General features: G+C 45.1%; 2 protein-coding genes across 2 annotated transcripts; one reads left to right on the top strand and one right to left on the bottom strand.

Annotated features, from left to right (window-relative positions):
• Positions 1-11,712: 11,712 nt before the first annotated feature.
• Positions 11,713-14,050, top strand: PtA15_12A374 (uncharacterized protein; the record flags this gene model as incomplete). Its single annotated transcript, XM_053161976.1, has 6 exons — positions 11,713-11,845; positions 11,922-13,217; positions 13,293-13,453; positions 13,524-13,669; positions 13,747-13,911; positions 13,984-14,050. 6 exons carry the CDS (start codon positions 11,713-11,715, stop codon positions 14,048-14,050), a joined length of 1,968 nt encoding a protein of 655 aa, XP_053025940.1.
• Positions 14,051-14,698: 648 nt separating this feature from the next.
• Positions 14,699-16,938, bottom strand: PtA15_12A375 (uncharacterized protein; the record flags this gene model as incomplete). The annotated part of the gene is made up of 10 exons (XM_053161977.1): positions 14,699-14,962; positions 15,051-15,129; positions 15,198-15,297; positions 15,390-15,564; positions 15,670-16,018; positions 16,101-16,169; positions 16,265-16,382; positions 16,460-16,489; positions 16,564-16,730; positions 16,832-16,938. 10 exons carry the CDS (start codon positions 16,936-16,938, stop codon positions 14,699-14,701), a joined length of 1,458 nt encoding a protein of 485 aa, XP_053025941.1.
• Positions 16,939-17,244: the final 306 nt, after the last annotated feature.

Genomic DNA, 17,244 nt, shown 5'->3' on the forward strand with positions numbered 1-17,244 from the left:
GACTTCAGTCAGGACACCGACAAATTGATTGAAATCCAGCCGAGGGAAGCCAAAAAAAATAAAGTAGAAAAGCAGTATGATGATCTCTTCGAGTTCTTCGAAGAGCCTTTTTGGAAGAAAGGCGATAAACCTAACACTCAAATCAATTACAAGTGCAAATGGTGCGGAGAGATCTATCGTGCGCACGCAACCTCTAGAGGCAACTTAAAAGTCCATCGAGATGGATCAACTCAGTCCGAAAAGAAAAGCCACGGCTGTGTGAACCGAGAGAAAGCTAAGAAGGCGGGTGCAAAACTACCACTCTCAGTCGCCGAACGCAACATTTCCCAAGCTAATGGCGGGGGTGATCCGAAGCAAACTGTGATCAGCGGATTTCTTCAACCCAAGACCACTTTTGTCAATCGGGTTCTCAACCAATTGATCATGATGTGGCAGATCCGACAGGCCCTGCCCTGGTCACGGATTGAAGATCCTTCACTCCGTGCGGCTTTTCAGTACTCCAATCCCAAGGCTATTCTCTACGGTCGCAAGTGGTCGGCCCAGGAGTCAAAGAAGCTGTACTCAATGCTCAAGAAAAATGTCTTTGATGAGTTAAATGTACGCTTCTATTACCCTGTTGTTTCTGTTTTATATACACTGACATTTTACATTTATGAAGAACCTGGACACCAAGTTCACCCTAATCCATGATGTATGGACGACAAAGGGTAACAGATTTGCTTTTATTGGGGCCGCGGTGGCTTTCATCAACTCGGATTGGGTGTATACGGTCCGACACTTGACTCTTAAAATGATACCTTGGAAACATCTTGGTCATTTACTCGCGCGACCTATTGCGAGCCTCCTCACTAAGAAGAAGTTGTTTCACAAGATGCTCGCACAGACGACGGACTCTGGCTCAAACAACAAGACCATGGCCCATGAAATGTACAGTTTGCTTTACTCCAACGAGCCACCCAACACGGACTCGTGGGATCCAATGACTATGCATGTTCGGTGCTTCTGTCATAAGCTGGCCTTAATTGTCAACGCCGGCCTTGAATCCTTATCACTTAAGATTCTTCCTCCGGGAAAGACAAAGGAATCAGTCCTAGGATTTTTTCCAGTTCTTGGAAGAATCACTGAGGAGGATGAAGAACCCCCGGTTGGAAAGAATGGTTCGGCAACTCCTGCAGTTCCAACGGCAAATGCAGCCCCCCTCAATGATGATTGCACTTTGGAAAGTGATTACGGCAATGCGGATGACGAGCTCTCAGACACTGATACCGGCGAGGATTCCAATCCTCCTTCCCCAGTAGAAGATTCCGAAAAGCACCAAAATACAACCAAGCTTCAAGTGCTCATCACAAAGCTTGATACAGTGATTAAATAGATCACCCGATCTGCTGCGCAGCGAGCCAGATTCAACCGCACGGCTGAACGTTTGGGCTTGAAGGTAGCCCCATTGATCGCCGGTTACGGCATTCGATGGAACATAAGATACCAAAGCCACCGTAAAGCGATCGAGGCAAGAGAGGTCATCGATCAACTTCTCAAAGAAGATCAACAGCAGAACGAACCAGGAATTTTCAATGATGTTCTATTTACCCCTTGAGATTGGAAAGAGATCGATAACTTGAACCGCGAGCTTGAGGTATGTGTATTTACTATTTAATAGCCAATGTGGTGTAGCCTGTCATACCGACATTGACCAAACAAAAATCACTAGGTTTTTGTCCAACTCACCTCCGAAATGGAAGGGAATCACGCCACCGGTGCACATGTGATCCCTAAGTATCTGGAGCTTAAGGATCAGATCTCTGCAAAGCTCGACCGGTCAGAAGAAAGTGACACATTGTATCCAATGTACTACTCGATGCTGAAGCGCGTCGAGAAGTACCTGGCTGAAGCGATGCAGTGTGAGACACTCATACTAGCCACCATTCTCCATCCATGCTACCGGATGGATATATTCGAGCTTGTTTTTGGATCCGAAAGTAAGGAGGTCCGAGAGTGCTTGGAACTGCTCAATCGCCGATTCTTGGAATACAAGAACAAGCCGTCCACCTCAACATTGGACGCTCCCGAACCAGATATAACTGTCATAGGGGAACTCCCGGAGGCTGAGCCAGACTCTCTCATGGCTCGGCTGGCTTCCCGCATGACTCAGAAGCCCTCGACTCCGCACAAAAACAAAGTTGAAACCTTCCTCAAAGCCCAGCTTGTTTTCAATGGTAAAGAAATCAAGGACAAATCGACAGCCCTGAAGTGGTGGAAAGACAACTGTGCAACCTATCCCTCACTCTCGCGGATGGCACGAGCGTACCTCGGTTGCTCTGGGAGCTCATGCGCGGTGGAGCGCTTATTCTCTGCAGCTTCTGATGTCTGCAGCAGTAGGCGAGGTGGCTTGCTTCCATCAACAATGTCTCGCTGCGTCAGCAGCTTGATGTGGTTGCGGGAGCAGGTGCCCCTCACCGGCGATTTTGAGGAGGCGGGCAATGCTTTGGCAGCTCTGGTGCCTGCGCCCAAGCAGAACACCGGCGCTTGACCAATCAAAATTAAATTACTTGTTATCATCTTTTGTCCCGTTACCAATAACGAGTAACGGTACCCTTTCCTACTATTGTAACAAAAAAAAAATTGTTCTGGTGTGCAGAAAAAAAGCGTATTGCTGCCTTTCTTTTTTTTGGAGAAATCCGCACTAACGGTAGCGCGCTGCCGTTACTGGTAACGGCAACGGTAACGCATAAAAAATCGTTACGTTACCGTTACGATACCGTTACCGGCATCGTACCGGCCCAGTGTTGATAGCACAATGAAATGAGTGCAGCTGATGAGGTAAAGTATATGTAAAGGTTTAGACAAGCTGTCAGGGTGGTCCATGTAACGGATTACATGTCCTGGGTAAGTGTGGTTCATGTAACGGATTACATGACCTGAGTATGGTGTTTGTGTGTGTGAAACTGAATGATGGTGTCTTGAAGGGGTTGTAACTTGTGATCCAGAGGGGTTTAAGGTGTTTTTTCCATGGTGTCCTGTGGAGTTTTGGCCGTAGAATACAGTGGTGCCGCCATATTGGTTGATTTGAGAGTGTACATATGAGAAAAAATGAATTTTTGAAATGGGCTAGATGGGTAACCATAAAGCATACCACACCGGTCTGTTCCAGTTTGGTTGGGTGTTTGCAAAGTGAGGAGGAAATGATCTGAAAATGGACACATTTTGAGGCTGCGTTGTGTCAGCTTTAGAGATACATCAAGTATCCAAAAGACTGCAATAACTCAGTAAATAATAATTATTAAATTATTATTGCAGAATCAGATTCCTCATCATAAATTAAGGGGGGTCACCCACTCAAAGTACCCCCTTATTCCTATTCCTTCATGTACTAATTGTATAAATAAGAATTGGCCACAGAAAGCGCCCAAAAGTAGTATTACATACAAAGAAATTAGTAAAACAATTAAAGTACATAAAAATAAACTGTTGTACAATAATGAGTAATATTACTCTTGTAAAAATACCCTGTGAAAGTATTATGTAGACTTCTACTGAAGCACTTTCACATGAAAATTGGTTATAAACATGTCATGTGACAGAGTCAGGGAAATTAGTCTATTTTAATACAATTAAAATACCCACAGCCAAGCCCTTTTCACGGCTACAGCCCTGGATACTCCCATAGGGAGAAAAGGACTCAGTGTTTACGCCCACTGAAGTCCCCTCTATAAATAGAGGCCTATTTGGCCCTCAGGAAAAGATCCCTCATACCATTCACCGCCCATAAACTGTAAGTTTGCCGTGAATATTCTCCTCTGCTACATTTGTAGCCACTTTTCCTTATAAACCATCCCCAGCACGTAAAATCCACTGGATTAAACCCTTTAAATCATCAAAAAATCCCTTATTAGCATATTTAAAGCTTTATCCTTATAAGTAGTTGCCGTAAGACCACCGCCTCTGTCAAGCAGCCAATCAGTTTAAGCGCTTACCACCTACTTTTACTGCAAATTAATTCCCTATAATTAATAATTACATATTATTAATTACATAATTAAATCCTCCTCTGTTACACAGTGTTAAAACCCTTTTAGTGGCCATATTTGCCACGTAACAAGTTTGGTAATTTTAATTACCAGTTTTTACATCAGCACAGTTATAGTGCTAGGGCCCAAAACCCTTATTTTTGACGGGTTTTTGCCCTAAGCTTCATAAACAGAGCTGTCACGTTGTGTCAAAACGGCTGCTTTCCCCGTACGCCGACGTGATAATGGTCTGGATATCTCGGGCAGTAACATCCTTCTTTTCGCCCAATTGGAGCAAAACGTTCTGGAACAGCTGCGATCTTGACATGTTTGGCGGAGGCGGAGCAATCGCTTGGAGAAACAGGCTTTTGACCAGGGGAGACAGACCCACCTGAACATTCTTGAGATCTGAGAATACATTGAATACTTTATTGAAAAGTCTCTGCACTTGAGACGGGTCCGTTGCGGGTCCAGTGATTTGGAATTCAAGTAAGCAGTTGACAAGTTCCATTTGCCGGAAACATATTGTGCCTTGGAAGTTGGCCTGAACAGCATCAAAGGCCTTGGTGCCCTTTGTGTACCTGTTGACGAGAGACGATAGTTCATTGTGTACTGTGATTTGGATGAGGTACAGTAGACAATTTTCCTCCTGGGCCAATATCTTCTTATGGTTTTCCTTATTGTTGAAAAAAGCCGCATGACTGAGTGTCAATAGAATCACACGGGAAAGATCCCATTTCCACCTATTGAAGTTGGAACCGTCCGCCGTGAGTTGTACGAATTTTGAACTTGTAGACGCTGGGTTGCTGGAGAAATTTGTTCCTCGGTGATATGTTGGTTGTTGTTGCCTGTGACATGGAAGAGATGCTTTCGGGTCTCAAAGGTATTGATATTTCAGACTCTGTGGGTGATTGGGGTTGCGACGAATCTCTTGGTTCGTTGACCTCTGGTCTTTATTCAGGCTTTGGGATGATAGCCGTGGCAGGTAGACCAAATGGATTCGGGATAGTTTGATGACTGGGGAGAAATGGGGCCAAGTTACTGTCTTGGAAAAAACGTATGAAATAGCAGATATGAATGGAGACGGGGGACGATTTTGTTCAAACGGATCAGGTTTCTCTTTGACGGGAGAAGGTGGGAAGGGGGGTAGCTTGAGGAGCACTTTGTAGGCCTTCGTTTGTTTTGGACGTTTTGCACAAGTTGGTGGAGGAAGTGGTCCCAAGAGTTCAGGTTGTTCCCGGTGGGTTCTGTCCATAAACCGGGTCAAGAGATGTCAATAGTCAAATGATGAAGGCTAGGCCTGTTGGTAGACCGTCGACTCTTAATCTGTTGTAGTGGAAATGCTTAGGTCTGAATTGCTCCTCCTCACCCGCCTCTTGACTACACCATAATGATACTCCATATGTGGAGTTTGTCCACCGCACACTACTACATTATGTAATCAGAACATTACATCTGAGGGCTGCACGTTAGTCATCATGCATTACCATCTTCAAGCCTCATTTAGACCCGGTTCCCCTGAGCTTTATGTCCATTTTATTAGCTCAAAAGAACCGCCTGAATCTCTCCTTTCAAATGGCGCAATTTCTACATGTTTCCGCTGACGTTTGCATTTTTTACAGCACTTTCCAACCAGCCTTCTGCTCCAATGGCGGTCCGCGCACCCCCTGGTTACATAACCCTAACAAATTGGTACATTGGGGGTGAAATATTACATGTTACATGCTGGGCTACATGTTACATGTTGAATGTTGTGTGTGTAAATGGGTTTTGTGGTGTGTGTACTTGTTGCTTACAGGTTACATGGTGTTTGTGCATGTCACAGGTGGTGCATACATGTTACATGTTATACACGTGTCACAATGTTTGCAAACTTCTTGCATGGGGGTTACATGGTGCGGGATATTCATGCGCGGTACTTGGGGGTTACATGTTGCGGGAACATCCTATATGGGGGTTGTGTGTTGCAGAAACATGTTTCATGGGGATTGTGTGACGTGGGAACATATTACATGTTGCACAAGCTTGATACATGGGTTACTTGTTGTAAATTTTACATGGGGTGTAACAATGCTATAAGGGGGTTAAATGCCACGCAACAATGCTATACGGGGTTTACATGCCACGTAACAATGCTATATGGGGGTTACATGCCGTGTAACAATGTTACACGGGGTTTACATGCCACATAACAATATTATACGGGGTTTACATGCTGCATGACAATTTTATATGTGGTTACATGCCGCGTAACAATTTCATATGGGAGTAACTACCGGTGCACGCGGACGACTCCCAAAATTGTGCTCTGCGGAAGGCCAATTAGGCAGCCAACTCCCTTTTCTATTGTCAAAAAAATAATAAAAAAAATTGTGCGGACAACTCCCAAAAAGAAATATAATTGGGAAAACGACTCCCAAACCCGGTCCCGGCGACGTATGGGAGTTGTTTTCCCAATTTATGGGAGTCGTTTTTCCAAGTCCCAATAAATATGGCACTAATTTCAGACACTGAGACACTATTTCATGTGTTTTGAAAAATGCCTTCAGGTACCTGGCGGTGGGTAGTGGTCAACCGCTGTGTGTAGCAAGTAGCGCAGCGGTTTTTTCAACAGCTTCCCCTACATGCCTCTGGGACGTAGCGGTGTGACCTCTGTGCTGTGCTAAATGACCACTTTCTTTAGCGCAGTGCAGCGGTTACAACGTTGGATGAGGTTATCCCAGTTAAACTGGTGTGAACTCAACCAATTTAAAATTGGTTGATCTCAACTGATGAAATATAAATCCAAGGTATGTACCCCCCTTGGTTTTATATTTCATTGGATGAGATCAACCAATTTTAAATTGGTTGAGTGCATCCCAGTTAGGGCCTGTACCATAGTGGGTTAAAAAACTGTTTTTCCTGCAGAAATCAATTTTTTGTGCAAAAAACAGTTTTCCCCAAAAAACGTGTATCACAGCGCCTGTTTTTTGGGACATCCAGAAAACAGTTTTCCCCAAATATGGTTGATTTTCAAAAACCGGTCTGACCCTGTTTTTCAAGACTGTTTTTCCTGCCCCATAACCCTCCATCACCTCATTACTCCAAGACCGGAGCAGTCCGGCAATCAATCATCTTGTTGTCTTGGAGAACTCCTCTCTCCCCTCAGGATAATCTATATAGCATACAACTGGATCAGTCCAACGAAAACAAACGGAGTTCGCTACAATTAAATTGGACCAAGGAAAAAATAGAGTCCTTCATCTCTCCTCTTTTCCCTTGGACCGGTATTCTCCCTCTTCCCACTCGGACCGCTCTGTCCTATTGTTCGGAGAGGGATTCTCCTTCCTCTCCAAACAGAAGTTGATTTTTCTGAGAGAAAAAAAGGAACTCAATTGTTCCTAGAGGAACAAGAAATATATTTGCCATAGGAAGGAGGAGGAAACCTTGGATCCCTCCTTCTTCCCTCCCCTTGGACATATGTATAGAGCTAAATCAATCCAACAGGAAAGACAAGGGGATTATATTTTGATCCTCCTATTGCCTCCAACAACAGGAGGAGGGAGTTCCTCTTGGACTGGATGAGTGATTGCAGACCTCCTCCCCCTTGGACTGGTCTGAAGATTTGCCAGGGTACCAATGATTGTCTGAGGTGTTCATGAGTAGGGAAAGCACCACAATGACCCCTTCCCTACTCAGATTTGTGAGTGTACCAAAGATTGTCTTTGGGTGTTATGATGATCAAGATGGATGGTGGAGGAGCAGTGTGGATGTAGAATCTGAAGTGATGGTTGTGGCAACGGTGGGCCGCTACGCTACATTTAGTCCGTAGTTCAGCGCAGCGTAGCGGATCTAAACTACAAATGACAGGGTTTTCCGTTAGCGGGCAGTGATTGCCTGCTACGGCTAACAGGCACCCCTTGAAACTACAGGGCCTCTATCGCCGCTATCAGCGCTAGCAGTGCTATTCAACCGCTAAAAAAGCTGATAGCGCTGTTAGCGCCCGCTAGCGTAGCGTAGCGGCCCGTAGCGGGCGCTACAACTAACGGCAATGTGTCAGGAACTACGCAACGCTAAACTAGCGGATAGCGCACGCTACGGATAGTTTAGCATAGGGGCCCACCGTTGGTTGTGGTACACATTATTGAAATCTGTTTTTCCAAATGTGAGTTTTTTGAAAAAACAGAAAAGTGCAAAAAAAATTGTTTTCTCTGCACAAGAAAAACAGAATTTGTATGGTACAGGCCCTTAAACTGGGATGAATTCATCTCAGCCAAATATGCTGGCAGTGTTAAACAAGGTTGTGTAGACCTGCTGCTGCATGCAGAAAAGCCCCAAGACAAACATCAACATCCACATTCTTCAGTCAGACAAAGAGAATGCTCCGCACTTACAGTGAGTTGAGCTTGTGGTGGGCACCAGAGCTCGCTAGCAGTGAGGTACCCCAGGGTGGGTTTTCCCTATCCAGAAGATTGATGCCAAATTGTGACAATTTGTTGATGAGTCTTCAAGAATTTAACCATGGTGGGGATAGATGCTACTGTGTTGGGCCTAGGCGCACTGGTGACTGAACTATGTACTTACTGCTGTGGCAAGGCTGGCCAAGATGATCATCAATGACGACATCATGAACTTTGAGGGGTAAAACAACAAATGAGAGAAAATGGTGAAGATCTTTGAACCTTGGGGGAAAAAACCTGCAAATCTGTCCACATGTAGCTGCTACAAGTAGCGGTACAGGCAAAGCAGTATTCTACCCCTGTACTTGGTAGTTGGGTGTTATCTCTGACACTACCCATGGCATTTGTAGTTCAGTAGTCATCTATGGTGTGTTTTGCGCTTGTTTATTCCATTCCATTCCATTTGTCATGTCAGCCCTTTGTAAAAGGGCCTCTGTTGTCATTCCTTGTTCTCTTTTCCTCAGCTTAGGCCCCAATTATAAACAATAATTGGGACTTTATTGAGAAATAATTAAAACCAAATTGAGGTTGACTCTTAACTATTTTTTAGTTAAATTTTTTTTGAATATCTGCATTTTGCTTGAGGTCTTTTGAAATGAAAATTTGCTAGAATTCCTTTATCGAGCTGAATACAGGTGTGTATGATCACTATTGGGCTGTACAACTCAGTTTCAACTCAATTGCCAATACACACGTGCAGGGCATGGGATCGTAGTGGTTTCGGCAGGGGTCTGGCCCTCTCTTGCCCATCCGCCCATCTGCCCATCAACCACCCGTCCAATTCGCCGACAACGCCCAGATCCTTGGGCCACTCCGGAGGTCGAGCCCCTTGAGCCGCCCACCACAGCAGCTGACCCATGTGAGCCAATTCCCTTCTGGGCTAATAACCGAGCTTCAGGTCTGACCTACCCCACTCCCTTCGTTTCACCAGCATCCCTTTGTTTCACCAGCAGCGCCCCAGGCCAATGGCCCCGCCGGTGACAAGGACGCAAATGACCGCCCCAACGATGAACTACCCATGACCGTCGATGGATTCAGCTCGCCTGGTGAACACCGTCCAGACCCGCCGAACCAGGCCCACCAGATCGGCCTTCTTAACCCAGCCCCACCAGCACTCCCCGCCCCACTCGCACCCAGGTCTGCCACCGTCCACGTCCGACCCCATCGTCGCAGACGCCCAACCGGCGGGGCCCAAGCTCCCGCCCCTGCGGCACACCGACGCCCGGTCCCCAGCTATGTGTGGGTCCGACCAGAACCGTTCGGAGGGCGCCCTGTCAGGCCACCTCTTCCATCTCTCATCCGCGCCACGAGGGGCCTGACCCTTGAGGGGTTCCTCAAACGATGCCGAATCGACCCGCACGACTTACATACCCGCATCATCCTACATGAGAATAGAGTCATCGACTGGCCGTTCTTCTTGCGAGCCAACAAACGCTCCCTCCGGAACATGGGATTAATCCTTGGCGCCGCCAGAGCCCTATCCCAAGGCGGCATCTCCCTCCGCCGTTGTGCCGTGCAAGTACCAACGGAAAATATTGAACAAGAGACCGAAAACCACATGGGGTGATCAAGTCATTGTAAATTCACTCTCCTAATGACCAGAGCACGTTATTAGGGCCAATTTTGCGGCCCCTTGATCATTTGAACCACATTTGCCCAGTGTGTTTACAACTCCTTATTTTTATACTGCCTAATTTCATCGCAATTAGGCACCAGGGCGAAGTTCCACCCTTGCAAATACCAGCAATAAAAATAAGTTCAAACCAATTCCTGATTGATAATGGAGAGTGAGATGCCAACAGCGGTGAATGCATGATGACACCAACATATTGAGACATCACAAGCATAATAAGTCTCTGATCGTATCCCTGCGGGTCCACATGGAGGGGATGTGGGCCTCATTACGTTCCTCGGCACGGTGAATGACCCGAGGGATAATTGCACCCCGCCGGGATTCTTCTGCGGTGCGTTTGTCCCAGTCTTGGAGGTAGAGCGTGCCTCTTTGGTTGAGCAAGTTGTGTAAAACCATGCGGTTGTTGTTCCAAGGCTCCCAGCGAGAGGGTCTCTTGAAAGCTGTGCGGTGTGCGCGGATATAGACCTGTTTGGGGACTTGGTGCTGCTGGCGGTGATAACATTGGCAGAGGGCAAGGATCTGGATTTGTTTGGGGTCGAGCGGAGGAGGGATCATGGCGGGTATCTTGGGAAACTTGGATTATCCCAGCAGCGGATGGTCTCAACAGGCGATACTGCAGTTGAGCTGGCCAGTGTTTGTGTACAGGAGGGCAAAATTTGCTCTGTTGCACATTTTGTTTATAATTGTACTTCAATTGAAACATTATTGAAGTATTTTTCTTACTAAAAAAAAGCTATAATCATAATTTCAATCGAGTTTTGATTATTTTTCAATAAAGTCCCAATTATTGTTTATAATTGGGGCCTTAGTACAAAATCAGACACAATTAATTAGCTCCTTTTCACTTCTCCGTGCCCTAGCCTCATTTATCTGTAGCGAGCCACAATACCCGCCTAAAAAAACTCATTATTTACATACCCGCGGGCCGCACCGGTAGCAGGCGGTCACCCGGGTATCTGCCACCGGTACCCGCGGTTGTGAAGCTTCATGACCGGAACGGACCCATCAAGGGGAGTGTTTACTCCGGTCGATGACCGCCCTGTGCCGGCCATCGGGAGAGTGTGTATATTCCACTCGATTGATACATACAGGTTGTGTTGGCCTGACCCGAGGGAGTCAAGTTGGAATACTTATTTTTTGTAGTCCTACCATGATGCACGAACCTGTTCCTAGCTGCCAGCCATCTCACAGGATTGCAAGTTCGACGATCCAGTTGTGATCCGGACTGACTGGTGTTTGCGTGGTCTTTTTAATGTGAACTGGCGGCGTGTCTGGCGGAGGAGGATATCTGGGGACTAGTTTGGTCGACATGATGGCATAATCGGCCAGCCATCTCCCAGAAAGTGGGCTTGCACCAGGTACTCTTCCTGCCATCCTTATCAGAGAGTCATCCTCTCCACTATATAAGAACCCCTTCGGTCTCGAAATCCCTTCACCCTCATCCTCTCACCCACTTACATCAGTTCTTTGCGCACACCAGTCGTCTTCCCCAACCTCGTTATTACCCCACCAACACCTTCGAATCAATTAAACTCATCAGTTTAGTTTTGTCTTTACCGGCCTACTAATTCCACCTCTCTTATTTTTCAGCTCTCCGTTCAACTCTTTGGCCTTATAACCAGGAAATTGTTCAACGATGTCAATGTATAACCTTATCAGCACCCGCCGTTCATCGTCAATAGAAATCGACATCACTTCTTCAGAAGCAAAGCATCAACCGATGGATATGATGTCGACTTTGTCCGTGGATGGTGGCAGCCTGTGTATGAGTAAGCATATTAGTGGATATAAAGCTGCAGCCACATCGTCTGACCTGATTTCATTGTCAATTTCTTTCCAATCTAGCTGTTGTCATTCAGCCATCTAGGAAGCAATCACTCCGCTTGTCTTTCCCTGGAAACTATCCGATTGAAGAGTTCAATGGACACCATCGATTTGAAAGCGAAGATTCGGTGGCCTCGCAGCGATACACGCTCTATAGCCAGGAATCATTAGGAGCCATTTCAGATATCAGCAATGACCACACGGAGGGTGAAAGCTCAGTAGGCACGAGCACCCAGTTTGATCCTCGACTCGGGTCAAGTATCACCCTTGCCAACTGCTATCGAGAGCCAAGGGGTCTCCCCTCGAGCTGCAACATGAGTGTTCAAAACTCGGCAGAATCGGCTATTGATCCACTTCTCAGCCCCAGGACGGTCATTGCTCCGACCCATCTTTCTGCCCAAGAATGGAGAACTATTCCATCGGCATTAGAGATCAGTTCAGCCAGCCACAGTTTTTCTCCGCTTCCGACCCCTGTTGTTCCCAATAACCAAATTATTGTCCGCAAGGGTGGTAAAAGCTGTGAAGTTGTTCCATCCACGCATCTCGGGCTACGCCCTTCGCACCCAATCGCCAAAAAAATGAGCCCAAAGTCTCCTTCTTCGCCAGATATCATTGACCTTTTCCCATCGCCCCCGACTTGCCGAGCCTTGGCCCGTTTTCCAATTAAGCAACCTTCGGATCGACTGTGCCAAGACGCCGAAGATGATTGTTTTGCCGATTGGTTACAACAAATTCAAGATCGCTTCGTTTCTCGACAGTCTGAACTAAGCAAAAAGGAGGCCATCCTGGAATTCAAGCATTCGATACTTATGACTTACAATACCACAACCCTTAACCAAGAGCTTCCTGTCGGTGTGGATCCACGTTCGAAGAGAATTGCATCATTTGATTTCGACACTTATCACGGATTGACCAACGATGCGTGGAAATCGGAAATATATCCACAAAGGATGCAGATGATACCCGAAACACGCTTTCAGATTTCAACAGTCGAAGGGGCATCAATTGATTTGTGCCAGGAACCGGTGCTTTCTGAAGAGAAAGCTTTAATGACAATTACCAAGTTAGAAGAAGCTCAAAGGTGTTTAGTCAAAGATGGACAAGGCAAGAAGATCCTTTTCAAGGATGTCATTCGTCATCGTCAAACTCTAGTCATCTTCCTCAGGTTTTTCTGGTGTGCCAAATGCCAAGAATATGTCCAAAGTATCTCAAATTATTTCGCGCCAGGTACGGCAGCACGAAAGCAACTTGATGATACCAACTCGACTGTGGTATTCATAGGTACTGGGAGCTGGAAGATGATTTCAAGTTATCGGGGTAAGCGCTAGTCACAATCCGGTTCCTTACGGTTGCTTGGAAGTTCTAACAATGCTTCTCTGTGCCATTGAATAGCTATGTTGGGTTGTTCCTTCGAATTTTACACCGATACGACAACAACAAGTAGACTATTCAGAAAAATGGGGCTTCATCGTATCTTACTCGGAGGCTCAAGCGACCCCTCAACGTTACACAAAACATTGAACATTTGGCAAACGATGAAAGCCTCCGCAAAGGTACAGCTAATTTCATTTGGAATGTAAAAATATGGTATACATCAACTTATGTACTCCCTGTGTTTAACAGAGTATCCCGAAGCTTCCTCTACAACATCCCGGATCGTTTACTCAACTTGGCGGGGAGTTTTGCTTCCAAAATTTAGCGCCTGATTACCCGTCACAAACAATACCGAAGAATAATTCATCATCGAAATGCCTTGTTACCAAATTCGGGTAAGTCTCTTTGTTTCTCATCACCAATGACAAATGGTATTGATGATTAAACTTCGTTTCCTTTTATGAAAATCTAGGTTGAAATCGCCTCGGATTAATCGAGACAATCTATTGGTTGCTCCCAGGATGGATAATGTATCTTCGGACCCCTTTAGAAGATCGTTCATGAACAAGCAGGCTGAAACAAATGTGCACCTAAATTCACTATCGACAGTGAGGTGTATATATGTGAATCGGATGAAGTAAGTTTAAACTGGTTATTCCTACCTCTTTAGTCTTGTATTCCGTTTTATTGACACATCATCCAACAACAGGTCGTCAGCAAGTCATGGAAATTTTCACCAGTTGTTCAAAGCAGTAGGCGTGGAGTTTCCCGAATGACCCGTCGTATCATTTTCATTTTTTTTTTTTGCTCCAATCAGCTGGCATCGGAATCCGAGCTGAGTTTGTGATGTTTCTTTTGATAAGAACCTGCGATCGATGTAGTGAAGTATCCCCTGTGTAATGCAAACGAGTTGGCTTTTTTGTGCTGTAACTATAGCCAAATTGAGGAAGTTGCGAATCTAAAACCAAGGTGTCACCTTTCAAGCTGAGCAATGTGTGACCCATACAAATGCCACAATGTAAAAGCTCTACGCCAGCACGGTATGTGTCGCTTTCCTTTGCTTCGATCACATTTTCGGCCTGCATACAAACCGGTGGCAAAAAACAAGTAAAAAGTGCACGTCGCAAAAATATTTCAAGTGAATTTTCCCACTACAACAAAATGTACTTCAAGTCACATCGAAAAGCCAAAGATAAAATGCGACGGATGTGAAGTAAACCCTATATAAGTAAATTTTGATTGATAAAAATACAGATTTTGACAAATGGTATATTGGCCGACCTAGGTACTAAATGTGATGACTACTGAGCACATCATGGTAAAGCCAGGATGGCCTCTTTGGGTATATATATTGATACAGAAAGACGATCCGCGATATAGTTCAGGAGAAGAGTTTAATGTGGAAATGGATAATCATGCCCTGCTTATTCACGCAAGGTCTCAATGTTGCATTCAGCTGTGATCTTGTCTCCGGCAGCACCCGTGATAGAAATAACCAATACGTTTTCTGTATGTTGTGTTTGGTGCTCATCAGCAGACAGACCGAGTTCGGAAATAGTTGGAATGCCACTGCTACCGCTGGTGAGTGTGTTCCATTTATGCTTGTTTGATGTTTCTGATTCATTTTCTGACCCAGTCACCTGGTCAGTTACTTCCTGAGTGAAATCGAACTTGATGTAAGATCGCCACTGTGACGATTTGCTCAATGAATGCATCAGTACGAGCAGTTTCTCTCGATTTCCGAAATCCCAATTTAAAAAAAAATCATCAACATACAGTTTGTGATAGCATGGCAATCGCTGAAAACGCACCCCCCACCAAGAACAACCAAGCGCCAAGAGCTCTCCACTCAGATCTGTTGGAAGTTTAAAGAGATGAACAAAAGGGTCGAAAAAGTCAACCCATACTAAAAAAATGACTCACACCACTATCACATGTTCCGAGTGAACTCCAACTACAAGACAGATGCAAAAATTGTAAATGATAGACATTGTCATCACAACACAGTGCCACATGAGGAACCCTTTTGTTGCAAAATTCCACACAGTCAACACATAAAACAAACCCGATAAAATTCAAATTTCCAGGTTCAATATGCTTAATGTACGGACTGACTGTAACTTCTTCGCAATGCCGCCCCAACTCTTTCATGAGGCTTTTCACGCTTTGACGAGTCCTCCCGAGATTTCTTTGATTTCGTGGCCGGCAGTTCAGTAGCTTTCATTCCTTCCATCTGCTGATAGCAAGTCCTGAACATTCTTATCAGAGGCCACACGGAGTAAGTATACATCTAAAAATTTACAATACCACATGTCAATATTTACCTTGCATGCCGTAGAGTAAGTAGATTTTTTGAGCACGATATGCAACAGATTCAACAAGAAATAAGACTTACAGCAGCGGTAAACGTCCAAAGAGCAGCCCAAAGGAAAGAGTTATATTTTAGACGGAAAATAAGTGTTCTAGTGGTATTCAAGAGGTTTTTCGCATTCTCCAGTATCTCAAGCATCTGCTGTAAGCTTGGATGGTTACCAGCTTTCCTTTCAGAAGAGGCATCGATTAACATATTTCGAACTTGTTCGACTTCTGCTTGGATCTTGTGGTATGAGAAGCCTAAAGCGACGCTCCAGGCTAAGGTAAACATTGTCACTAGCAGTGGTATAATGATACATATGGCATAAAGGCTACCTGCTCTTCGTAACATAGGGGAGCGTAGAATGGTTGATGGTTGAGGTGAACCAAGGCTTAAAAGAGTAAATATCTCTCTGAATCAACCAAACATTCAATCACTTTAGTTGGAAATCTGTAAAAAAAAGGGGGACTTACCACGTGCTTATTGCTCCCCAGGAGGTGATGAAATAGCTGAAGAAACTAAACATCCAAATGAATTGAATCCTAGCATAACCCATGAAGCAAAATTCAGTGGCGAGTTTCCGAGCATGAGTTATTAGCCAGACACGATTTTATATGACATGGGCTTTAAAACTGACCACACCCCAATGGACATTTTATTTGCGAACCCGGGAGATTTAAGGGCGACATAACTCAAGTAAGTATAGACTTCACAAATGCAGCCTATCAAAAGTTGAAAAAAGGCTAATGCCACGGCTGCATAATCAAGGAGACAATTTGCAATGTCAGTGCGACCGTGGATATTCAAATTGACTTGGAAGGAGAGCGCCTACAAGTATTGGGCATCCAATAATGATCGGTGCCTTTATCATATATAAAATAAACAGTCACTCCTTCTTTTCGGGCGTCAAGAATAAAAAGAGACTCGTGGACTGACTGGAACCAATGTTGAACTTCTTGACAATCCAGAATTGCTTTCGGCGAGCTCTCGGGCGTAGAAAAGGCAGTATGATTACCAGAACTGATAGGATGATCGTGCATGCATGGATGAAGGACATCGCGATAAGGATAGTGAATGTTTCTGGATTTACTGTTGGATAGACGCTGTAAAGTGACGGTTGAGACCATATAGAGAAATCGAAGTTAACGATCAAGCTTCGGATGATAAAAGGTTGAGAGTACATTGTGAATTTATCGATGCTAACCTTGCATCTAACATGCGAATTCCGAAAGAAAATGGATCTTCACCAGGCGGGACATTCGATAAAAATTGAGATATTGATGGTAAGAAGTTGAAAGAAGTTGAGTTCATGTTGCGGATGTGATGCTAGCACCACTGGGAAGAGAGCTTTGTGGGACAAATACAACAAGTTGTACTCTGTGATTCGGTGTTTTTCCAAGTGTAGAGAGCCGGAGGCATCGGCCAAGGGAAGGAATACCGACTCGGCTAAAGTTCTTCTGGTTGTTAGTGAGGAAAATGACTTGAATGAGTGCAAGTCCGAGGCAATGCATGTAGAGAAGTTGACTCGAGAAGTTTCGTCACCGCTGACTTGAGCCACTTTATGGCGTTGACGCGACCAATACATTTAAAAAAACTGGACGTGGCCTCAACTGCTCA

Source organism: Puccinia triticina, chromosome 12A (assembly GCF_026914185.1).
Source record: "Puccinia triticina chromosome 12A, complete sequence".
NCBI classification, from domain to species: Eukaryota; Fungi; Basidiomycota; class Pucciniomycetes; order Pucciniales; family Pucciniaceae; genus Puccinia; species Puccinia triticina.